Raw genomic sequence first — 25,867 nt, 5'->3', positions numbered from 1 at the left:
ATCTACAGTATTACACCTGCACTTGCAGAAATAGCATTTTTAATATTACTAGGGAATCTCCCAGGGCACTGCTAATGGTAATGCAAAGCAAGACCAAGAACATTACATGTAAAACACAATGTATTATTTTGCTGCTACAGTGTAGGCATGTGTCCCTCAAGGGTTGCAAACTCTTAACAGATGTAAAGCAATCACTGGCTGTGTTCAGGGTGCGTTCAATCAAATGTTAATTACAATTCGGGCTGGAGACCAGAACATTTACTTTGTTTATGGCAATGTTGTTCAACACATTAGCCACAAGTAGTTAAGTGGGAATCCAGATGTAGCTAATTGCATTTCTGAGTGGTAAATTATAAAATGAATAGTAGCAAATGCAGTTGGGCATGTGATCTCATTACTTACATTGACACAACATATGCATGAGTACTTTAAGCTTTTTGTGTGTTTGTTGGTAAAATTGTGAAAGAAAAAGCAGTGAGTGTTTTTTTTAATCGTTGTAAGTGCTTCCATGGTTACTGAATGGTGGTAGATATTAATTAAGTAAATATACACGTGAAGTACATTTACCTGTATTCTGTCTGTATATGTAAGGCAATTTCTACTAAAATTAGTGCATATGGCTAAAACGGTGTAAGCAGTCAACAATTTCTGTTGACAATGTTGGTTCATTGGAAGGTCCATTAAGAGCCTGCAGATACGGTGATCTGGAACTTCTGCTCCTGGAGAGTTATTGCTGTATATTGCAAAAGGTTGCCTTTGTATTTTTATAGTTTTATTAATTGTGTCAGTACTTTCTCATCTCATAATAAAATGAAGAACAACTTTATTAACTGATCAGCCTTGGCTAAGTGGCAGCACTCTCACCCAGGTCAGAAGCTCCACTGTAGAATTCAAGAACATGAGTTGACAATTCATTAAAGTGCTGAGGGAGTGCAGCATTGTCAGATGCACCTCTTTTGGATGAGCTATTAAACCAAGGCTCTCTCAGGGGGATGTAAACGATCCCATGGCAATATTCAAAGAAGAGCAGGGTAGTTCTCTGAGTGATCCAGCCAACATTCCTCCCTCAATCACACCACTAAAAACAGATTAACTAACCATTCACCTCCTGTTTATGGGGCCTCGATGTGCACACATTGGCCACCACCTTTGCCTACATAACTGACTACACTTCAAAAATAAGTCATTGGTTGAGAAGCACTTTGGGAAATCCTGGGACGCTATATAAATGCAAGTTCTTTCTTTAACCCACCGACCTTAAAGAAAAAATGGCATGACCCTCCAAACATTAGTCAGCCGTGGCACTCATGTTTCTGAGTCAGAAGGTCGTGGGTTCAAGTCTCACTTCAGAGACTTGAGCACAGAATCTAGGCTGACCCTGAGTTCTGCACTGGAGTGCGTGCTGCACTGTTGGAGATGCCGGATTTCGGATCAGATGTTAAACGGAGCTCAGGCAGACATAAAAGATCCCACGACACTATTTTGAAGAAGAGCAGGGGAGTTATCCCCAGTGTCCTGGCCAATATTTATCCCTCAACCAACACCACTAAAACAGATTATCTGGTCATTATCACATTGCTGTTTGTGGGACCTTGCTGTGCGCAAATTGGCTGATATGTTTCCTACATTACAACAGGAGCTACACTGGACGTGAAAGGCGCTCTATAAATGCAAGTCTTTCTTTCCTGACCCTCCAAGCATTAATATTTACACTTCTTCATTTAAAAATGTGCCAACAATGTGCGGAATTTAATTAAACTCCCAAGGAGATAGATAACGTACAAAGTGTAAAAATGTGCCATGAAACGCAACTTATTATTCTTCCTCCGATTGAAAAGCAATTTGAGCCGTGTTATTAAACGGGGCATAGAATGGTTACAGTACAGGAGGCGGCCATTCGGCCCATCGAGCCCATGCCGGCTCTCTGCAAGAGCAATCCAGCTAGTCCCACTCCCCCGCCCTATCCCCGTAGCCCTGCAAATTTTTTCCCTTCAAGTACGTAACCAGTTCCCTTTTGAAAGCCACGATTGAAAACACCTCAACCACCCTTTCAGGCAGTGCATTCCAGATCATAACCACTCGCTGCGTAAAAAAGTTTTTCCTCATGTCGCCTTTGGGTTCTTTTGCCAATTACCTTAAATCTGTGTCCTCTGGTTCTTGACCCTTCTGCCACTAGGAACAGCTTCTCTCCATCTACTCTGTCTAGACCCCTCATGATTTTGAACACCTCTATCAAATCTCACTCTCAACCTTCTTTGCTCTAAGGAGAACAACCCCAGCTTCTCCAGTCTATCCATGTAACTAAAGTTCCTCATCCCTGGAACCATTATAGTAAATCTCTTCTGCACCCTCTCCAAGGCCTTCACATCCTTCCTATAGTGCGTAGCACAGAATTGGACACAATTCTCCAGCTGTGGCCGAACCAGTGTTTTATAAAGGCTCATCATAACTTGCTTGCTTTTGTACTCTATGCCTCTATTCATAAATTGTAAACAATTTTACAACACCAAGTTATAGTCCAGCAATTTTATTTTAAATTCACAAGCTTTCGGAGGCTTCCCCCTTCGTCAGGTGAACGTTCACCTGACGAAGGGGGAAGCCTCCGAAAGCTTGTGAATTTAAAATAAAATTGCTGGACTATAACTTGGTGTTGTAAAATTGTTTACAATTGTCAACCCCAGTCCATCACCGGCATCTCCACATCTATTCATAAAGCCCAGGATCCCGTATGCTTTTTTAAACAGCTTTCGCAACCTGTCCTGCCACCTTCAAAGATTTGTGCGCATATACACCCAGATCTCTCCGTTCCTGCATCCCCTTTTATAATTGTACCGTTTAATTTATATTGCCTCTCCAAGTTCTTCCGACCAAAATGTATCACTTCACACTTCTCTGCGTTAAATTTCATCTGTCTCGTGTCTGCCCATTCCACCAGCCTGTCTATATCCTCTTGAATTCTATCACTATCCTCCTCACTGTTTACTACCCTTCCAAGTTTTGTGTCATCGGCAAATTTTGAAATTGTGCCCTGTACACCCAATTCCAAGTCATTAATATATAATCGAGAAAAGCAGTGGTCCCAGCACTGACCCCTGCGGAACACCACTGTATAAGAACATAAGAAATAGGAGGAGTAGGCCATACGGGCCCTCGAGCCAGCTCCGCCATTCAATAAGATCATAGCTGATCTTTGGCCTCAACTCCACTTTTCCATCGATCCCCATATCCCTCGATTCCCCTCGAGTCCAAAAATCTATCCATCTCAGCCTTGAATATATTCATGATGTGGAGATGCCGGTGATGGACTGGGGTTGACAATTGTAAACAATTTTACAACACCAAGTTATAGTCCAGCAATTTTATTTTAAATTCACAAGCTTTCAGAGATTTTCTCCTTCCTCAGGCAAATGTTCAATGACTCAGCATCCATAGCCCTCTGGGGCAGAGAATTCCAAAGATTCACAACCCTCAGTGAAGAAATTCCTCACCTCAGTCTTAAATGGCCAACTCCTTATCCTGAGACTATGTCCCCTAGTTCTAGACTCGCCAGCCAGGGAAAACAACTTCTCAGCATCTACCCTGTCAAGCCCCCTCAGAATCTTATATGCTTCAATGAGATCACCTCTCATTCTTCTAAACTCCAGAGAGTATAGGTCCATTTTACTTAATCTCTCCTCAAAAGGACAATCCTCTCATCCCAGGAATTAATCTAGTGAACCTTCGTTGCACCGCCTATAAGGCAAGTATATCCTTCCTTAGATAAGGAGACCAAAAACTGTACGCAGTACTCCAGGTGAGGTCTCACCAAAGCCCTGTACAACTATAGTAAGACTTCCTTACTCTTGTACTCCAACCCCCTCGCAATAAAGGCCAACATGCCATTTGCCTTCCTAATTGCTTGCTGTACCTGCATGCTAACTTTGTTCATACCTTCTTCCAGTCCGAAAAACAACCATTCACCCACTAGTTTTCGTTTCCTGTCACTTAGCCAATTTCGTATCCATACTGCCACTGCCCCTTTTATTCCATGAGCTTCAACTTTGCTGACAAGTCTATTATGTGGCACTTTATCAAATGTCTTTTCGAAGTTCATATACACATCAACCACGTTGCCCTCATCAACCCTCTCCGCTGCCTCTTCAAAAAACTCATTCAAGTTAGTTAAGCATAATTTGCCTTTAACAAATCCGTGCTGGCTTTCCCTAATTAATCCACACTTGTCCAAGTGACTGTTAATTTTGTTCCACATTATCGTTTCTAAAAGTTTCCTCACCACCGAGGTTAAACTGATTGGCTTATAGTTGCTGGGTTTATCCTTACACCCTTTGGCGTCATTTTGCAAACCAATCCCTTCACTCAGCTCTTATATTCTTCCCTTTCACACCTTATTACCGGTCAACAACTTACATTCATATAGCACCAGTAACATAGTAAAATGTCCCAAGGCATTTCACCGGAGCATAATCAGACAGAGTCACATAAGGAGATATTAGGACAGGTGACCAAAAGCCTGGTCAAAGAGGTAGGTTTTAAGGAGCATCATAAAGGAGGAGAGAGGCGGAGAGACTTCCAGGGCTTAGGCAGCTGAAGGCGCAGCCGCCAATGGTGAGGTGAAGGAAATCGGGGATGCCCGAGAGGCCAGAACGGGAGCCACGCAGAGATCTTGGAGTGTTGTCGGTCAGACTACAGCCCAGTCCCATCACTAGAGTTCACTTTGCCAGGAACCTCCCCACCCCCCCATCATGTGCCAAAAGTCTATTATCGCCGATATAGATATATACACAAGTCCTTGAAGGTGGCAGGACAAGTTGATAAAGCTTTTAAAAAAGCACATAGGAGTCTTGGATTTATAAATAGAAGCTTACAGTACAAAAGCAAAGTTATACTAAACCTTCATAAATCACTGGTTAGAGCCTTGGAGAGGGTGCAGAGGAGATTTACTAGAATGGTGCCAGGGATGAGAGACTTCAGTTATGAAGAGAGACCAGAGAAGCTCAAATTGTTCTCCTCAGAACAGAGAAGGTGAAGAGATTTAATAGAGGTGTTTCATAGAAGAATCATAGAAGTTACAACATGGAAACAGGCCCTTCGGCCCAACATGTCCATGTCGCCCAGTTTATACCACTAAGCTAGTCCCAATTGCCTGCACTTGGCCCATATCCCTCTATACCCATCTTACCCATGTAACTGTCCAAATGCTTTTTAAAAGACAAAATTGTACCCGCCTCTACTACTGCCTCTGGCAGCTCGTTCCAGACACTCACCACCCTTTGAGTGAAAAAATTGCCCCTCTGGACCCTTTTGTATCTCTCCCCTCTCACCTTAAATCTGTGCCCCCTCGTTATAGACTCCCCTACCTTTGGGAAAAGATTTTGACTATCGACCTTATCTATGCCCCTCTCTACCTTATCATGAAGGGTTTTGATAGAGTAAATAAGGAGGAACTGTTTCCAGTGGGCAGGAGGGCCGGTAACCAGAGGACAGAGAATTAAGGTAATTGGCAAACGAACCAGAGGGGAGATGAGGAGAGTTAGGCAGCGAGTTGTGATGATCTGGAACGCGCTGCCTGAAAGGGCGGTGGAAGCAGATTCAATAATAACTTTGAAAAGGGAATCGGATAAATACTTAAAGGGGAAAAAATTTGCAGGGCTGTGGGGAGCGGGACTAATTGGACAGCTCTTTCTAAGGGGCAGGAGGGGCAGGGCGCGCCGAGTGGCCTCCTCCTGTGCTCGATCATTCTCTCTGTGCACCCTCGGGTGAAGGCCCGGCCCGGCCCGGCCGCCCACACACACACACTTACCGCGGTGGAGCCTTTCTTCACCGCTTCTTGCGCGTACTCCACTTGGAAGAGGTGGCCGTCGGGCGAGAAGACGGTGATGGCGCGATCGTATCTGGCCGCCATGATCCCGGCCGGAAACAAAAAATAATTTTTTTTTTTGTGTGTGTGTGTGAGGGGAGGAGAAATAACCGGGCGGGCGGGCGCCAGCCAATCCCGGCCACTGCGCACGCGTCAACCTCAGGGGGCCGAGAGCGCGCACGCACGCACGCACGCGTCGATCTCAAGGGGGGCCGAGAGCGCGCACGCACGCGTCAATCTCAGGGGGGGGCGAGAGCGCGCACGCACGCACGCACGCACGCGTCAATCTCAGGGGGGGGCGAGAGCGCGCACGCGTCAATCTCAGGGGGCGAGAGCGCGCACGCGTCGATCTCAAGGGGGCCGAGAGCGCGCACGCGCAGGGTTGCGGAGCGCGGGTTTGGAGCAGGCGGGAAGCTCTGGGTCTAATTACTGACTGAGAGGCGGCGGCAATCAGCAAAAGGCCGACAGCTGACAGAGGATTGTTTTATAATTAAAAGGTAGTCGGCTGACTTGCGCTGTGCGTTGCTGCAAGTTTGCATTTTGTGTTGGGGGGGGGGGGATATTTTATTCGTTTTGTAATTCGATACTTCACCCTCCACACAGGGGACAGCCCGGATACCCCCCCCCCCACACACAGGGGAACAGCCCGGATACCCCCCCCCCCCCACACACACACAGGGGACAGCCCGGATCCCCCCCCACACACACACACACAGGGGACAGCCCGGATACCCCCCCCTCCACACACACACACAGGGGACAGCCCGGATACCCCCCCCCCCCCCACACACAGGGGACAGCCCGGATACCCCCCCCTCCACACACAGGGGAACAGCCCGGATACCCCCACACACACACACACACAGGGGACAGCCCGGATACCCCCCCCTCCACACACACACACAGGGGACAGCCCGGATACCCCCCCCCCCACACACACACACAGGGGACAGCCCGGATACTCTTCCCCCCCCCCCCCCCACACACAGGGGAACAGCCCGGATACTCTTCCCCCCCCCCCCCACACACAGGGGAACAGCCCGGATACCCCCCCCCCCCACACACAGGGGACAGCCCGGATACCCCCCCCTCCACACACACACACAGGGGACAGCCCGGATACTCTTTCCCCCCCCCCCCCCCAACACACAGGGGACAGCCCGGATACTCTCCCCCCCCCCCCCCCCCCAACACACAGGGGACAGCCCGGATACTCTCCCCCCCCCCCCACACACAGGGGAACAGCCCGGATACTCTTTCCCCCCCCCCCCAACACACAGGGGACAGCCCGGATACTCTCCCCCCCCCCCCCCCACACACACAGGGGACAGCCCGGATACTCTCCCCCCCCCCCCACACACACAGGGGACAGCCCGGATACTCTTCCCCCCCCCCCCACACACAGGGGACAGCCCGGATCCCCCCCCACACACACAGGGGACAGCCCGGATACTCTCCCCCCCCCCCCCACACACACAGGGGACAGCCCGGATACTCTTCCCCCCCCCCCCCCCACACACAGGGGACAGCCCGGATACTCTTCCCCCCCCCCCCCCCACACACAGGGGACAGCCCGGATCCCCCCCCCACACACACAGGGGACAGCCCGGATCCCCCCCACACACACACAGGGGACAGCCCGGATACTCTTCCCCCCCCCCCACACACAGGGGACAGCCCGGATACCCCCCCACACACACAGGGGACAGCCCGGATACTCTTCCCCCCCCCCACACACACAGGGGACAGCCCGGATCCCCCCCACACACACAGGGGACAGCCCGGATACTCTCCCCCCCCCCCCACACACACAGGGGACAGCCCGGATCCCCCCCACACACACAGGGGACAGCCCGGATACTCTCCCCCCCCCCCCCCCCCCCACACAGGGGACAGCCCGGATACTCCCCCCACACACACAGGGGACAGCCCGGATCCCCCACACACAGGGGACAGCCCGGATCCCCCCCCCCGACAGGGGACAGCCCGGATACCCCCCCCCCCCCCCCCCCCACAGGGGACAGCCCGGATACCCCCCCCACAGGGGACAGCCCGGATACTCCCCCCCCCACCCCCCACACACACACAGGGGACAGCCCGGATACTCCCCCCCCCCCCCCCACACACACAGGGGAAAGCCCGGATACTCCCCCCCCCACACACACAGGGGACAGCCCGGATACTCCCCCCCCCCCACACACACAGGGGAAAGCCCGGATACCCCCCCCCCACTTCTCTCTTTCTCTCCCTAACCAGCAGTCTGGTGCCTGCCAGGCAGTTTGGTTGGAAGGAACCAAAACTCAGAGATCGAGAGGGACAACAGTCACACGGTTTATAACGAGCGGATAGTTTATACACTGAAATTACCGCCATGCATTTGTCATTTCGCATACCAAAGAATGAAAGAAGAATTTAGTTTTCAAAAAAATCCCAAAGACACCCTAACTAATTGAATTCTTTTGTCCTTCGCGCCAGATATCCCTCCCCTCGCTGGATGTGTTCCCAGTTCTGGTTACTAGGCTGTGGGGAATAAACCACTGGGCGAGTTAGGTTTAGTATCAGAAAAATAAACTGCGCAGAGGCCCGAATGGTTTTATTCATGTATTAAAAAAAATACACAGGGGTGCATTACTAATGCATTTATAATGTTTCAGTGTATCCTAACTCTTATTCGTGGTTTATTTTTTGCATTTTCCCGGAATTGTTTCGAAGAGCACCCCTCCCCCCCCCCCCTTTTCTCAATTGAACTCTTCGATTCGCAGGCGTCCTCCAGTTTGGGAGAGTTTAACAAGAAACTATTCATTCATAGATGGGGAGATCTCAGATTTTCGACTAACAATAAAAAGCGACGAAAGACCAAGCAATCTTGCTGCTCACTGAAAGCGCACGAAAGGGAGTGGTGCGTGTACATTTTTGGCCCCTCCGTGCGTTGCTGTAAACCTGTTCACAACTTATTCCTAGAGTCCAGTTTGGGTTTAACACCCCTCTGGGGGGAGGGGACCCTGCCATTCCTCCTCCCCTTCCCTCCCCCCCCCCCCCCTCCGTACAGTTGCTACTATACAGGGGAGAGTTTGGGCAGGAAATCGAGGGTTATTTTTTCCCCTCCTTTCTCTTGCTTTCACCCCCTCTCTTTTTTAAAAAAAAAATTGCCTGTGTCAAAGTGAGGAGGAGGAGGAGGAGGAGGGGGGTAGTGGTGTTGATTTTTTTTTGTTTTCTCCAGAATTGTGTGTGTGTGTGGGAGAAATAAGAGAGAGAGAGAGGGGGGAAAACACACGCACAGAAATCACCATGTCGGTAGCATTTGCTACACCGCGACAGCGCGGGAAAGGTGAAATTACACCTGCCGCCATTCAGAAGGTAATGTATCGAGTGCTTGAAACGTTACAATGTGTCTGCAGTTTGTTACATTGTAGCGGGAGCGGGAGCGCAGTTCCCAATACAGAGGGGGGGCTGCGCTCACACCAGGGGCCTGGACCCTTGATCTTTTATATATTTTATTTTGTACGTGTGCGCTTTCGGAGCTGCCTTCCGTTTTTTTTCAATGTTAAGCAAGGGGATGAGGGAGGGGGGGGGGGAGAGAGAGAGGAAAAAAAAGAGGTCTTTTTTTTGCTGTATTTGGTTCCTTTTTTTTGCAGCGAACGTATTCTTTGTACAAAGAGAGACAGAGACGTAAGGGGGGAATTTGCTACAGCGGCCATGATGAGAGGTCTCTAGCTGTAGTAGAACAATTTTTTTTTTCGGTCGTCTCTCTCTCTCTCTCTCTGTGCTTCAATGCTTGGGGGCTTTATAGCGTTTTTCAAGCTGCAACCTCTCTTTCCCCCTCCCTCTGTCTCTTGATACCAAAAACTACCGGCCCGAGTAACGATTATTCTGTAGGTAACAGAACAAGACTTGCAGATAACTTTTAATCCGTCGCCGGTTTTAGGCTGATTTGCAATGTTTCCTCTTTTTTTTTTTGGTTTTGATATCGTTGGTGTGGAGTATATTGTGGGGTTTTGTTTTACGTTTTCTGTAAACTCACTCCTTTTAAAAGTTTGGGTGTATATATTAATGGAATCTTTGGAGAGTAACGTGATGTGGGATTTTCACCAATTTTATTGTAAGACTTCTGTTCCAAGGTCTTTAGACGTTTATGGGTTCCGAGATGTAATGTACCATAAATTCCCACTTCCGTTTTTAGTCCTAAATTTAGTTTTTTTTTAAAAAAACGTGCATTGAGATTTTCTAGCGATGTCTACTGGTGGGAACCTGGTACTGGACTTGAGATTATTTTATCCGTTTCTGCAGAGCTAGGTCTGGGGCATAACTGGTCCTGCTAACTGTAACTCACGTCAGTTTCAAAATGTGACTAGCATGTCTCTCTTAAAACTAAACTCAGCTCCCAAGTATTTTGCAAGTGGGTTGGCAATCTGAGTCAGCCTTTATCGTCAATGTCATTAAACAATTGAAGTTTCTCTAGTACTTCTGTGGGGGAAAGACATCTCGACTCGTCAACAGGGCAAGGGGAAAAAGTGGAGGCTGCTTGGTGGGAAAATAGGAAACAGGTAAGAGGAGAGTAATTGGGTCGTGGCAGTGGGAAAATCTGGAGAGGAACCAGATGGGATAACTGAAACACGGCTGCATAAAGAACAGGATTGGCAGTCAAATATTGCAGTGTGTTTAGAAAGGATTTAGAAGGGGTGGTGAGGTAGCTGCGAGATAGAGATAACATAGTAGGAAAAAAGGACAGAACTAACATTCAGATAAAAACAGAATCCATGTGGGTTGAGAGGAAGCATAAGAAGCAATCGATCACGCTAATGGGGGTATACTACGGACCACCTGGAAGTGGAGGAGCAATATGTGAAATGAGTTTTTTAAAAAAAATAGCGTAACAATCATGGGCGATTTCAACTACCCCCAAATAAACTGGCAAGAAGAGGTAGTGAAAGGGGGAAATGATTGGAGTTTTTACAGTGTGCCCAGGACTCCTTTCTTATCCAGCATGTAAGAAGCCCAACAAGAGAGGAATCTTGGTGGATCTAGTAATGGGAAATGAACCGGAGTAGATAAGAGAAGTAAGCGAAGGGGAACACCTAGGCAATAGCGATCATAACATAATATGGTTTAAAATAATGATTGCGAAAGACCAATGTGATAGTTCGGAAAAATACTAATCAATAGAGATGAATTTGGAACTAGGGAGGTAAACTGGAAAAAATATTGACAAACCGAGATAGAACAGCAGTGGCAAATATTTAAAAAGTGATCAATAGAGTTCAGGAGAAATATATTCTGCTTAAAAAGAAAACAAGATAATGAAACGTGGATGAATAAAGAAGTAAGGGCAAATAGAAACTAAAGAAAAAAAAATACACCAAGTACATAGACAATAAAGGAGAAGATGACAAAAGGGAATATGAAGAAGTTTCTAAAAAAAAATAATTAGGAAGGCAAAGAGGAATTACAAAATTAAATTATCAAATAATAGAAAAATAAATTGTAAAGTATTCTATAGACACATAAATAATGAAAGGAAAATTTAAGATAAGGATAGGGCCACTAAGGGATGTGCAAGATAAACTCACATGTAATGACAGTGAATTGGCAGAAATATTGAACAGTTACTTTGGCTCTGTATTTACCAGGGACACTTACAAGGTGGACAGACATTAGATGAGATCAAAAATGATATCAAGACTTTTAAGATAGAAAGGAGGGTGATTAATTGATAAAATAGCCAAACGTAGAGAGGAGAAAACCCTGGGTCCGGAAGGATTGTATCCCCACATACTTAAAAGAAACTAAGGAAGAGATAGCAGAGGCATTGGTATGTGTATATAGGAGAATGTAATTGAAAAGGGAATAGTGCCAGAGGACTGGCGGACAGCTAATGTGATTCCTATATTCAAAAAAGGGTGATAGAACAAATCCAGGGAACTATAGACCAGCTAGCTTAATGTTGGTGGTTGCAAAGATAATGGAATCTTTACTCAAAAATGTAATCGAAAAGCACGTATAAACTGAAAACATAACAAGAAGAATAGTCAGCACGGATTTCAAAAGGGAAGGCCATGCTTGACCAACCTTACTGAATTCTTTGAAGGAGTAGACAAAGGTGATGCAGTGGATGTGATATACGTGGACTTGCAAAAGGCCCTCGATAAGGTACCGCATTGTGGACTCATGACTTAAGTTCAAAGCATGTGGAGTCAGGGGAATAAATAGCAGAATGGACAGCAAGCTGGCTACAAAACAGAGAACAGAGAGTAGGGTAAAGGTAGTTACTCAGACTGGCGGAAGGTGGGAAGTGGTGTTCCACAAGGATTGGTGCTGGGACCACTTGTTCACTATTTATACAATTGATTTGGTCTTGGGAATCGGAAGTACAATTTCAAAATTTGTGGATGACACCAAGTTGTGGGGTATAGTTAATACCGAGGAGGACTGTGACAAAATACAGGAAGATGTTAACAAACTTGCAGAAAGGGCGAGTAACTGGCAAATGAATTTGAGGTGCGTTTTGATAGGAAGAATAAGGCGGCCACATACTGCTCGGATAATAAGAGTCTAAATGGGGTAGACGAGCAGAGGGATCTGGGGGTACAGATACACAAATCACTAAAAGTAACGTTGCAGGTTAATAGGGCCATTAAAAAAAAACCAAGCACTGGGATTCATTTCTGGAGGGATCGAATTGAAAAGCAGAGAAGTTATGTTAAACTTGTATGGAACCTTGGTTAGACCACACTTGGAGTACTGTGCACTGTCCATATTATAAAAAGGATATAGAGGCACTGGAGAAGGTGCAAAAAAGATTCGCTAGGTTGATACCAGAACTGAAGATTGAACAGGCTGGGGCAAAAGTTTCTTTTATTGGACGGTTTAGCCCCTTTATACTCAGCAAAATTATTTTGATGTCTGCCATATTGAAGTTTCATAGGGTTGTTAAGTACATTGCAGCTATTGGTGAGTTTCCTGGGTAAGGTGGGATATCGTTTGCTATTGGAAACCCTGTGATGGATGATTTATTCGTTCACTTGTTGTGTGCAACTGGAGCAAGTCCCCACAATGTGCCATGGTGTCTCTGCATGTGCAATGTTTTCTGCTGATAGTGTACTAACCATGTTCCATTCCCTTCTTCCCTAAGACTTTGGGTGTTGATTCAGGGAGTAAGTTGCCTACTGTTTGCCGGGTAGCTGTTTGGGGTCACCTTAACAATTAACTCCCGTCATTTAGCTGAGCTTAACCTGAGCATGTGAACCTAGCCTGATACTTCAGTGCGTCACTGAGGGGAGTGTTGAATTGTAGGAGGTGCTTTCTTTCAGGGGAAGTGTTAAACCAAGGTCTCGTCTGCCTGTTCAGTCATTAATTCCATGGGATCTTTTATCAAAGAAGAGCAGGGAGTTCCCCCTTGCTCCCTGGCCAACATCCATTCCCAGAGCCAACTCTGCCAAAATAGATTACTGGTCATTTATTTCATTGCATTTTATGGGACCTTGCTGTGAACAAATTGTTTGTTGTGTTTGCCTACGTAACAATAGTGACTACATTTAAAAAGTCATTCGTTGGCTGTGAAGCATTTTTGGGATGTATGAAAGGTGTTATTTAAATCCAAGCTCTTTCTATTCTCTTTTCCTAACCGTGCTACTTGTCATCTGCTTTCAAGTGTAATGTGTTGTCACTGCACCAGAGTGATGATGTTTGGGAAGAATTTGGACGTGGCCTTTTATCTTCACTTGTCACGGGTTGCTGCTCACCCACCCTCAGGAATTTGGGGTGGGAACAGCATTGATGCGACAGGCCGGAGAGGCATCCGGAGTCAGATCCAATTTCGATGGTGGGAGAGAGTTCTCTCGTTCCTTGGGCTGGTGTTGAGGGCCCTAGTTGGTTACCTCAGGGTTTGGGGGAAGCAGGTATCTAGCAGTTGAGGCGACTAGCACAGATGCATTTAAGTGGAAGCTAGATAAACACATGAGGGAGAAAGGAATAGAAGGATATGTTGGGGTTAGATGAAGAGGGGTGGGAGGAGGCTCATGTGGAGCATAAACACCAGTGTGGACCTGTTGGGCCGAATGGCCTGTTTCTGTGCTGTACGTTTTATGTAATTCTATATATCTACCGTGTCTGCGCTGTGGCATCTTTAGGGTTGCGATGTCTTTGATGTGCGGTGGGCCTCCTGTGGTCCTTGACCGTGGATATTGGCATGTGCCTTTTACAAACCCTCGTTCTCCCCCCGCCCTCCCCCCCTCCACACCAAAGAGGATGATGCTGCCCAATTGCAATGGAACGGAGGGGCCTTGGGGAGCTTGGATGGGGTGCCCTTGTCCTGTAGAAAATTCCCTAACTACCAAGCAAACCTTTTGTATGCAGGCCTTATAGGGTTGGCTCTGATGGTAACTTGCCTTTGGAGGATCTAGTGCATGCTTGTTGCTGAGTCCACCAGAGTAATTCAGCAACAGTGGAAGTTATGAAAGGGGCATTCAGAAGGCTGTATGCTTGATCTGATTCAATCAGATGCTTGGTGATTTTTTTTAAAAAGAGGTATCACCTTTTGCCACAATCAGAAAATGTGAAGGATTGTGTCCTCTCCAGCACTCTTCCATGATTCCACTTCTGTTGATGAGCCATTCGGCCCATCGTGTCCGCGCCGGCTGAGAAACGAGCCACCCAGCCTAATCCCGCATTTGGGCCGTAGCCCTGCAGGTCACGGCTCTTCAGGTGCACATCCAGACACTTTTTAATGAGTTGAGGGTTTCTGCCTCTACCGCCCTCTCAGGCAGAAAGTTCCAGACCCCCACCTCCCTCTGGGTGAAAACATTTTTCCTCATTAGCTCTCGAAATAAGTTCTGCTGTGTTTTTGTTGGTTTGGTGGGGGGAGGGGTTGCTATAAGTAGCCATGAGATCTCAACTCATTTTGGACTTGCCAATTGTTTCCTGTGTAACTACCAGAAGTAATTATTCAGGAAGCTGCAGTTTGACTTGGAGGGCACCAAAGGAGCTGATGACTCTGATGCCCATGAGCTGTGAAAAGCCTTTATTTGTGCCATGATTTGAAGTGCAAATCCAAAGGGCTCCCTGTGGGATGTCTGGGTTACATCATCTGGATATTGCTACAGGTAGCCCCCTGGGAGTATGGAAGTGGTCAACCATATTCTCAGGGTAACCCTGACTTAGAGGGTGTGAACGTAAAAGAAGGGCACTTTTGTCCTATGGGACATATGGGCAGGGTTGGCAGCACTCTTGTTCAACGTAGGAATAGCCTATTATGGTCAATAATGTGATTGTCTGGACTTGCTCTATCCAGTTGTAGCGGTGGCAAATTGGGAGGGCAGGTCCTCCTCTGTTTGGTTAGTTGGAGTTTCCCGGTGACTCTTGATCCATTTCTGTAATTCAACAATGATGGTTTGGAGGGGAGGCGTTGACTGGGAGCATTCGGAATAGGTCAAAGGAGCTTGGATACGGTGCTTAGTTTGAGGACACTTATTCTCCTCAGCAGTGAGATTTGCCGAGGTATTCAAGCAGAGTCCTGGGTGGACTCTTAATATTCCTGGGAAGTTGGCTCAGCAGAATGTTTGCGGACTATTAACCCCTCAGTATTTGAAGCCAGCCAGGGACCATTTGATGGGAATGCATTTATAAATGGCTAAGGGATTCTGTGTGCTTTCTAACATGGCTTCTGTTTTTGTGTATTTTATACCCAAGAGGGCAGTTAATCTTTCAGTGCAATTGCTAGTGTTGGGGTTATGGTGAGGAGACATGAAGTGTAGGGGAGGACATTGCATACATTGAAAGTTTGTGCTCAGCCTGCTACCGAGCCCATTCATGAATATTTAGATTGGAGCAAATTTCTGTCACAATTGATTCTATGGCCTTGGAAAAGAGGAGGAGGAGGAGGAGGAGGAGGAGGAGGAAATGAGTACTCAAGGTGAGGCCTACAGAGAGGGTGCAACAAAGGTTCACTAGGTTGATTCCTGGGATGAGAGGGTTGTCTTATGAGGAGAGATTGAATAGAATGGGGAAATGGCGGACATGTTGAATAATTACTTTGCGTCAGTATTTACAGTAGAAAAAGAGGAAAGCGTGCCGGAAATCCCAAGAAAACTAATATTGAATCGGGGACAGGGACTCAATAAAATTAACATAAGTAAAATAACAGTAATGAAGAAAATAATAGCACTAAAGAGTGACAAATCCCCAGGACCAGATGGTTTCCATCCGAGGGTTTTAAAGGACGTAGGTGTGCACATTGCAGATGCCCTAACTATAATCTTTCAAAGTTCTCTAGATTCAGGAACTGTCCCTCTGGATTGGAAAATTGCATGTCACTCTGCTTTTTAAGAAAGGAGAGGGAGGGAAATCAGGGACTTATGTACCAGTTAGCCTAACATCTGTTGTGGGGAAAATGCTGGAGTCTATAATTAAGGATAGGGTGACTGAACACCTCGAGAATTTTCAGTTAATCAGAGAGAGCCAGTGAAAGGTAGGTCGTGCCTGACAAACCTGATAGAATTTTTTGAAGAGGTGACTAAAGTAGTGGACAGGGGAATGTCAATGGATATTATTTATATGGATTTTCGGAAGGCATTTGATAAAGTCCCACATAAGAGACTGTTAACTAAGATAGAAGCCCACGGAATTGAGGGAAAAGTACGGACTTGGTTAGGAAGTTGGCTGAGCGAAAGGCGACAGAGAGTAGGGATAATGGGTAGGTCCTCACATTGGCAGGATGTGACTAGTGGAGTCCCGCAGGGATCTGTCTTGGGGCCTCAATTATTCACAATATTTATTAACGATTTAGATGAAGGCATAGAAAGTCTCATATCTAAGTTTGCCGATGACACAAAGATTGGTGGCATTGTAAGCAGTGTAGATGAAAACACAAAATTACAAAGCGATATTGATAGATTAGGTGAATGGGCGAAACTGTGGCAAATGGAATTCAATGCAGACAAATGTGAGGTCATCCACTTTGGATCAAAAAAGGATAGAACAGGGTACTTTCTAAATGGTAAAAAGTTTAAAAACAGTGGATGTCCAAAGGGACTTAGGGGTTCAGGTACATAGATCATTGAAGTGTCATGAACAGGTGCAGAAAATAATCAAGAAGGCTAATGGAATGCTGGCCTTTATATCTAGAGGACTAGAGTACAAGGGGGCAGAAGTTATGCTGCAGCTATACAAAACCCTGATTAGACCGCACCTGGAGTACTGTGAGCAAATGAAACAAAGCGGATACGAGCTAGAAATGCACAGCAGGGTAGGTCAGCATCTGTGAAGAAAAGACGGGTTCGTGTTTCAGGTCAAAGTACGAGCCTGTCCTTTCAGCAGATGCTGTGTACCTCCAGCATTAGCAGTTCCTTTCTTTTTGTGTCGCTTTTTTATTGATGAAACAAAGCCACTCGACAGCTTCCACATGTGTTTGTGTTCCTCACCTCCCTGCCCCGGTGCCCAGCTCAAATTGTTCATTGTTTCCTTCTGTTCTCTTGCGACATCTGATCCTTATTTAAAATTCTCATCCTTGCTTTCAGATCCCTCCATGGCCTCGCCCCCCCTCCCTATCTCTGTAACCTCCTCCAGCCCTACAACCCTCCGAGATCTCTGCGCTCCTCCAGTTCTGGCCTCTTCATCGCTCCACCATTGGCGGCCGTGCCTTCAGCTGCCTAGTCCCTAAGCTCTGGAATTCTCTCCCTAAACCTCTCATCCTCTCTACCTCTCTCTCCTCCTTCAAGACGCTTCTTAAAACCTACCTCTTTGACCAAGCTTTTGGTCACCTGTCCTAATAGCTCCTTGTGTGGCTCGGTGTCAAATTTTGTTTGATCGCTCCTGTGAAGCGCCTTGGGACATTTTACTACGTTAAAGGTGCTGTAAAGTGTCAGGTGTGGCTCAGTGGGTAGCACTCTACCTCTGAGTCAGCACGTTGTGGGTTCAAGTCCCACTCCAGAGACTTGAGCACCAAATCCAGGCTGACAGTCCAGAGCAGTACTGAGGGAGTGCTGCACTGTCGGAGGTGCCGCCCTTCGGATGAGAGGGCACTGGGTCAAAATCCCGGGACCCCCTTCCGAACAGCACTGTGGGAGAACCTTCACCACACGGACTGCAGCGGTTCAAGAAGGCGGGGGGGCGACGGCGTGGCGCGCGCTGCGGGGGGGCGACGGCGTGGCGCGCGCTGCGGGGGGGGCGGCGGCGTGGCGCGCGCTGCGGGGGGCGACGGCGGCGTGGTGCGCGCTGCCGGGGGGCGGCGGGGGGGCGCGCGCTGCGGGGGGGCGGCGGCGCGGCGCGCGCTGCGGGGGGGCGGCGGCGCGGCGCGCGCTGCGGGGGGGGCCGCGGCGCGCGCTGCGGGGGGGCGACGGCGTGGTTAAACTGCCTCAGTGATGTATGTGATGCAAATCCACCACCAATCTTGTCACTTTCATTCGATAACACGTGTTGGGCCGGATCTTGCTTGGAAAAATGCCGGTGTGTTACTGACGCACGGCGTTATCAATGCGCAAATCGCCCAGCAAGTTCGGGGGATGAAGAGATACGCCGTGAGTTGGGAATCTCCAGAACTGGCTGGTCGATTTACGTCGCTCCGCCGTCTGCTTCACACAAACGGCATCTCGCCCTCAACCTCCCCGTTATTTTTAAGAACTTGCTGGATTTGCCCATTAAAATCGCCGCAGAAAGTTAAGTCTCGTAATTAACAGCGTAATTACCTTTTTATAACAATGATCATTGTTAATGCCAATCAATCTCTCTGGCTTAGATAGGGAACAACTTATAAACTGTGGTTTCTAATTCCTGCAGGTAGTAAATTGTTCTTAGAGATATTTAAAAATGTTTATAAAAAATTATTTTCCTTTCTGTCTCTTCTCTCTCTCTCCCTCTCTCTGTTTCTCTTTCTGTACCTGACTTAACTCTAATTCACCCTCTTTTTATTTCTCAATGCTTAAATCTCATTGATTAAGGAGTTACCCTGTTGGTCCCGTTGTTCAGTAAGGTCCCAGGTGCTCTCGCCGTGCCGTTATAAGATCATAAGAACATAAGAAATAGGAGCAGGAGTAGGCCAATCGGCCCTTCGAGCCTGCTCCGCCATTCAATAAGATCATGGCTGATCTGATCCTAACCTCAAATCTAAATTCATGTCCAATTTCCTGCCCGCTCCCCGTAACCCCTAATTCCCTTTACTTCTAGGAAACTGTCTATTTCTGTTTTAAATTTATTTAATGATGTAGCTTCCACAGCTTCCTGGGGCAGCAAATTCCACAGACCTCCTACCCTCTGAGTGAAGAAGTTTCTCCTCATCTCAGTTTTGAAAGAGCAGCCCCTTATTCTAAGATTATGCCCCCTAGTTCTAGTTTCACCCATCCTTGGGAACATCCTTACCGCATCCACCCGATCAAGCCCCTTCACAATCTTATATGTTTCAATAAGATCGCCTCTCATTCTTCTGAACTCCAATGAGTAGAGTCCCAATCTACTCAACCTCTCCTCATATGTCCACCCCCTCATCCCCAGGATTAACCGAGTGAACCTTCTTTGTACTGCCTCGAGAGCAAGTATGTCTTTTCTTAAGTATGGAGACCAAAACTGTATGCAGTATTCCAGGTGCGGTCTCACCAATACCTTATATAACTGCAGCAATACCTCCCTGTTTTTATATTCTATCCCCCTAGCAATAAAAGCCAACATTCCGTTGGCCTTCTTGATCACCTGCAAACTAACTTTTTGATTTTCTTGCACTCGGACCCCCAGATCCCTTTGTACTGCAGTACTTTCCAGTTTCTCGCCATTAAGATAATAACTTGCTCTCCGATTTTTCCTGCCAAAGTGCATAACCTCACATTTTCCAATATTGTATTGCATCTGCCAAATCTCCGCCCACTCACCCAGCCTGTCTATATCCCCTTGTAGGTTTTTTATGTCCTCCTCACTCTCCACTTTCCCTCCCATCTTTGTATCATCTGCAAACTTTGATATGTTACACTCGGTCCCCTCCTCCAAATCGTTAATATAGATTGTAAAGAGTTGGGGACCCAGCACCGACCCCTGCGGAATGCCACTGGCTACAGGTTGCCAGTCCGAGAATGTACCATTTATCCCAACTCTCTGCTTCCTGTTAGATAACCAATCCTCCACCCATGCCAGAATATTACCCCCAATCCAGTGATTCTTTATCTTGAGCAATAATCTTTTATGTGGCACCTTTTCGAATGCCTTCTGGAAGTCCAAATACACTACGTCCACTGGTTCCCCTTTATCCACCCTGTACGTTATATCCTCAAAGAACTCAAGCAAATTTGTCAGACATGACTTCCCCTTTGTAAAGCCATGCTGACTTTGTCCTATTAAATTATGTTTATCCAAATGTTCTGCTACTGTCTCCTTAATAATAGACTCCAAAATTTTACCCACCACAGATGTTAGGTTAACTGGTCTATAATTTCCAGCCTTCTGCCTACTACCCTTTTTAAATAAGGGTGTTACATTGGCAGTTTTCCAATCTGCCGGGACCTTTGCCGAGTCCAGAGAATTTTGGAAAATTATAACAAATTATCAGCTTGCACTTCCAGCAAGTTAAGGCGCAAAAATTTTTTTGATGTGAATGGCGCAGAAAAAAGTCTAACCGATGGGGCATGCCGCGAGATGCCCCACTCCAGCAAGATCCGGCCAATTCAGTATGGAAGTACCTCAGCAGATTGATACTATACCTGATACCTTGATGGCACAGTTCCATCAGTGATACAGCATAAAACAACGTTCATACCATCGATTCAAGGTTTTAGAACAGTGAGCATGTTGGTGTGAAAACTCTGAAAACATCAGAAAAGTTATGACTGTCACACTGATCTCCTCTTATCCATTCTTTTGTTAGTTACTGGATGAAAACAACCAGCTTATCCAATGTATAATGGACTACCAGAGCAAAGGGAAAACTGCCGAATGCTCCCAGTAAGTCGACCTTTTGCTTTGCGTTCAGAAGATTTGTGAGTAACGTCTGGCCACATGAACTATTTTAGTTATTAAATCTACTTGGTAAGAACAGGTAAAATTGTGAATGGATTTTCATCCCGTGAGCTGGCACAGTGCGAAACAATAAAGATGAAGAAAACAAAACACAAATGGTGGAAATACAAAGCAAGTCCGTCTGCACTTGAAAGAGAAAGATGTGTTGGGCAGAATTCTGTTGATAGATGTCCATTAATCTGTCCCCTTCTCTTTCAGGTGCTTCTGGACCTGCTGTGTATTGCAGCTTTTGCAGTAGTTAGTGCAAAAAAAATGTTTGGTAGATGTTTAATAAGCACAATCATGCAGTAGGAATATTACAGCCTCCCAGTGCTTGCTTTGAAGCAGAATCAGCTCCTTTCCAGACCTCCTCATTGAGGTATTTCTGATTTTGGAAAGTGTTTGGTAGCAGATCACATACCTTTTTGAGAGTGTCATATCTGATAACTATTCCAGAATTACGGCATTAACTTTTCAGTTTGCTTCACCTAAAACAGACACCAATTCTAAAAGGAGGAATTTTTGAGGATGTGATCACTGTGTTTGCATCCTCATTCTCAGCTCAATGTAAAATATCAGCTTTAGGAACATAGGAACAGAAGTAGGCCATTCAGCCCCTCAATTACATCATGGCTGTATCTTAACTCCATCTACCCGCCTTGGTTCCGTAACCCATAATACCCTTACCTAACAAAAATCTATCAATCTCAGTTTTGAAATTTTCAATTGACCCCCAGCCTCAACAGCTTTTTGAGGGAGAGAGTTCCAGATTCCCACTCCCCTTTGTGTGAAGAAGTGCTTCCTGACATCACCCCTGAATGGCCTGGCTCTAATTTTGTTCTGGACTCACTCACCGGAGGAAATAGTTTCTCTCTATCTACCTTTAATCATCATAAACGCCCTCATTAATTTAAATAGTTGTAACAAATTCCGGATTAGGGACAACAATGATGTAATATACATAATTTTATTGGTATCTCAGCAATTTTTAACATCTCTGCCTGCGGTCCTATTAACATTGTTAAACAAATTGTATGATATGCTGCTTTATAATGATAGGAGTCTTATGCAATATATTACTTTGCTGTTAGATGGTGTTGTGCTTAAGCTGGTCTGTCCCTTTTAAGGCCAGAAAGTCTAATTGCAATAAATAAACACAGCCAGAAGTCACACTGAATTTGACTGTTTGTTGAGGTGCCTTTGATAGATTAGATATATTTAACTCTCATTTCTCTGTAAATTCTTTACTATTAGTGACTGGTATTTTCTTCAAATTATATGGCAATAATAACATTATATGGCAAGAAATGACATTATTCTTTACTTGAAATATTTCAGTGAAATATTGAACAGCACTCAAAATTTATATAATACCACATTTTGTAGAATAATTAACATATACAAATTTCAATTGCAGTAGTTATACTAAATAGGGTCAGTGGATGTTGCTAACAGAACTACTGATTCTTCTAGTCAGAAGGTTGTGGGTTTAAGTTATACTCAGAGATTTGAGCACAAAATCTAGACTGACACTCCAGTGCAGTACTGAGAGAGTGTGTCGGAGGTGCCGTCTTTCGGATGAGAAGTTAAACAGAAGTTAAACAGAAGCCCTGTCTGCCCTCCCAGGTAAACATAGAAAATCCCACTGCACTATTTCGAAGAAGAGCAGGGGAGTTCTCCCCGGTGCCCTGGGCCAATCCCTCAACCAACATAATTGAAACAGATTATCTGGTCATTTATCACATTGCTGTCTGTGGGATCTTGCTATGTGCGCAAATTGGCTGCTGCGTTTCCTACATTACAACAGTGACTACACTTCAAAAAGAAAAGATACTTCATTGATTGTAAAGTGCTTTGGGACGTCCTGAGGTTGTGAAAGGCGTGATGTAAATGCAAGTCTTTTTCTGTTCGATATTTGCGTAGCCATTCCTGCGTTTTTGGAAAGTTTCCGAGTGACAAAGTAGCCATTTTACGTGATTACCCGAAGGAAGTGTTGAGTGAAGCAAATTCAATTGAAAAATAGAAGATCAAAAGTTTGTAGTGGCAAAGTTCTTCTGAAAGTCATGGCACTGCACATTGAATCGTCAAGGAGTGGGCACTTGGTGCTGAACTGAGGATCCCACAAATCACTGATAATTGCACATCAATCAATGAGTACATAAGAACATAAGAACATAAGAAATTGGAGCAGGAGTAGGCCAATCGGCCCCTCGAGCCTGCTCCGCCATTCAATAAGATCATGGCTGATCTGATCCCAACCACAAATCTAAAGAACACAAGAAGTCGGAGCAGGACCCGGCCACATAGCCCCTGGGCCCTCTCCGCCACCCACAGGGCATTGACCGATCCGAACTCAGCTTCATGTCCAATTTCCTGCCCGCTCCCCATAACCCCTAATTCCCTTTACTTCTAGGAAACTGTCTATTTCTGTTTTAAATTTATCTAATGATGTAGCTTCCACAGCTTCCTGGGGCAGCAAATTCCACAGACCTACCACCCTCTGAGTGAAGAAGTTTCTCCTCATCTCAGTTTTGAAAGAGCAGCCCCTTATTCTAAGATTATGCCCCCTAGTTCTAGTTTCACCCATCTTTGGGAACATCCTTACTGCATCCACCCGATCAAGACCCTTCACAATCTTATATGTTTCAATAAGATCGCCTCTCATTCTTCTGAACTCCAATGAGTAGAGTCCCAATCTACTCAACCTCTCCTCATATGTCCGCCCCCTCATCCCCGGGATTAACCAAGTGAACCTTCTTTGTACTGCCTCGAGAGCAAGTATGTCTTTTCTTAAGTATGGACACCAAAACTGTATGCAGTATTCCAGGTGCGGTCTCACCAATACCTTATATAACTGCAGCAATACCTCCTTGTTTTTATATTCTATCCCCCTAGCAATAAAAGCCAACATTCCGTTGGCTTTCTTGATCACCTGCTGCACCTGCATACCAACTTTTTGATTTTCTTGCACTCGGACCCCCAGATCCCTTTGTACTGCAGTACTTTCCAGTCTCTCGCCATTAAGAAAATAACTTGCTCTCTGATTTTTCCTGCCAAAGTGCATAACCTCACATTTTCCAATATTATATTGCATCTGCCAAATCTCCGCCCACTCACCCAGCCTGTCTATATCCCCTTGCAGGTTTTTTATGTCCTCCTCACTCTCTACTTTCCCTCCCATCTTTGTATCATCTGCAAATTTTGATATGTTGCACTCGGTCCCCTCCTCCAAATCGTTAATATAGATTGTAAAGAGTTGGGGACCCAGCACCGACCCCTGTGGAACACCACTGGTTACTGGCTGCCAGTCCGAAAATGAACCATTTATCCCAACTCTCTGCTTCCTGTTCGATAACCAATCCTCCACCCATGCCAGAATATTACCCCCAATCCCGTGATTTTTTATCTTAAGTAATAATCTTTTATGTGGCACCTTGTCGAATGCCTTCTGGAAGTCTAAATACACTATGTCCACTGGTTCCCCTTTATCCACCCTATACGTTATATCCTCGAAGAACTCAAGCAAATTTATCAGACATGACTTCCCCTTCATAAAGCCATGCTGACTTTGTCCTATTAAATTATGCTTATCTAAATGTTCCGTTACTGTCTCCTTAATAATAGACTCCAAAATTTTACCCACCACAGATGTTAAGCTAACTGGCCTATAATTTCCAGCCTTCTGCCTACTACCCTTTTTAAATAACGGTGTTACATTAGCAGTTTTCCAATCTGCCGGGACCTCTCCTGAGTCCAGGGAATTTTGGAAAACTATCACCAAAGCATCCACAATCCCTACTGCCACTTCCCTCAAGACCCTAGGATGGAAGCCATCAGGTCCAGGGGATTTATCCGCCTTGAGTCCCATTATTTTACTGAGTACCATCTCCTGAGTGATTTTAATCGTATTTAGCTCCTCCCCCCCGAGAGCCCCCTGTTTGTCCAGTGTTGGGATATTCTTAGTGTCCTCTACTGTAAAGACTGAAACAAAATATTTGTTCAGCATTTTTGCCATCTCCATGTTTCCCACCATTAATTTCCCGGTCTCATCCTCTAAGGGACCTATGTTTGCCTTAGCCACCCTTTTTCTTTTTATATAACTATAGAAACTCTTGCTATCTGTTTTTATATTTTTTGCTAATTTCTTTTCATAATCTAACTTCCCTTTCTTAATCAATCCTTTAGTTACTTTTTGCTGTCTTTTGAAGAATTCCCAATCTTCTATCCTCCCACTAAGTTTGGCTACCTTATATGTCCTTGTTTTTAGTCGGATACTATCCTTGATTTCTTTACTTAGCCACGGATGGCTGTCATTTCTTTTACACCCTTTTTTCCTCAGTGGAATATATTTATTTTGAAAGTTGTAAAATAACTCCCTAAATGAACACCACTGCTCATGTACCGTCTTACCCTTTAATCTATTTTCCCAGTCCACTTTAATCAATTCCGCTCTCATACCATCATAGTCTCCTTTATTCAAGCTCAGTACGCTTGTTTGAGAATCAACCTTCTCACCCTCTAATTGGATATGGAATTCAACCATGTTGTGGTCGCTCGTTCCAAGGGGATCCTTAACTAGGACATTATTAATTAATCCTGACTCATTACACAGGACCAGGTCCAAGGTTGCCTGCCCCCTTGTAGGATCAGTTACATACTGCTCAAGAAATCCATCCCTGATGCACTCAATGAACTCGTCCTCAAGGCTGCTCTGCCCAATTTGATTTGTCCAGTTAATATGATAATTAAAATCCCCCATAATTATGGCTGTTCCCTTATTACATGCCCCGACTATCTCCTGATTAATACTTCTTCCAGCAGAGTTGCAACTATTAGGAGGCCTATATACTACGCCCACTAATGTTTTTTTTCCCTTATTATTCCTTATCTCCACCCAAACTGTTTCATTATCTTGATGCTTTGTCCCAATATCATTTCTCTGTATTACAGTGATTCCTTCCTTTATTAACATAGCCACCCCACCTCCCCTTCCTTCCTGCCTGTCCTTCCTGATTGTTAAATACCCTGGCATATTTAATTCCC

At 45.7% G+C, this 25,867-nt stretch overlaps 1 protein-coding gene across 5 annotated transcripts in view; it reads left to right on the top strand.

The window, feature by feature from the left end:
- The first annotated feature begins 8,757 nt into the window (after nucleotides 1-8,757).
- Nucleotides 8,758-25,867, top strand: part of ss18 (SS18 subunit of BAF chromatin remodeling complex) — a 103,574-nt gene continuing 86,464 nt past the window's right edge. For 2 of the 5 annotated variants that reach the window (XM_067977817.1, XM_067977827.1), the window contains exons 1-2: nucleotides 8,760-9,214; nucleotides 20,694-20,770. In XM_067977817.1, coding sequence (XP_067833918.1) covers nucleotides 9,146-9,214; nucleotides 20,694-20,770 — 146 coding nt within the window. In that variant the 5' untranslated portion in view covers nucleotides 8,760-9,145. Of the gene's footprint in view, nucleotides 9,215-20,693; nucleotides 20,771-25,867 lie in introns of all 5 variants that reach the window. The other 3 variants (XM_067977838.1, XM_067977809.1, XM_067977831.1) reach the window with 3 other exon arrangements.

Source organism: Heptranchias perlo, chromosome 3 (genome assembly GCF_035084215.1).
Source record: "Heptranchias perlo isolate sHepPer1 chromosome 3, sHepPer1.hap1, whole genome shotgun sequence".
Taxonomy (NCBI): Eukaryota; Metazoa; Chordata; class Chondrichthyes; order Hexanchiformes; family Hexanchidae; genus Heptranchias; species Heptranchias perlo.
This window is presented reverse-complemented; position numbering and strand designations above follow the sequence as displayed.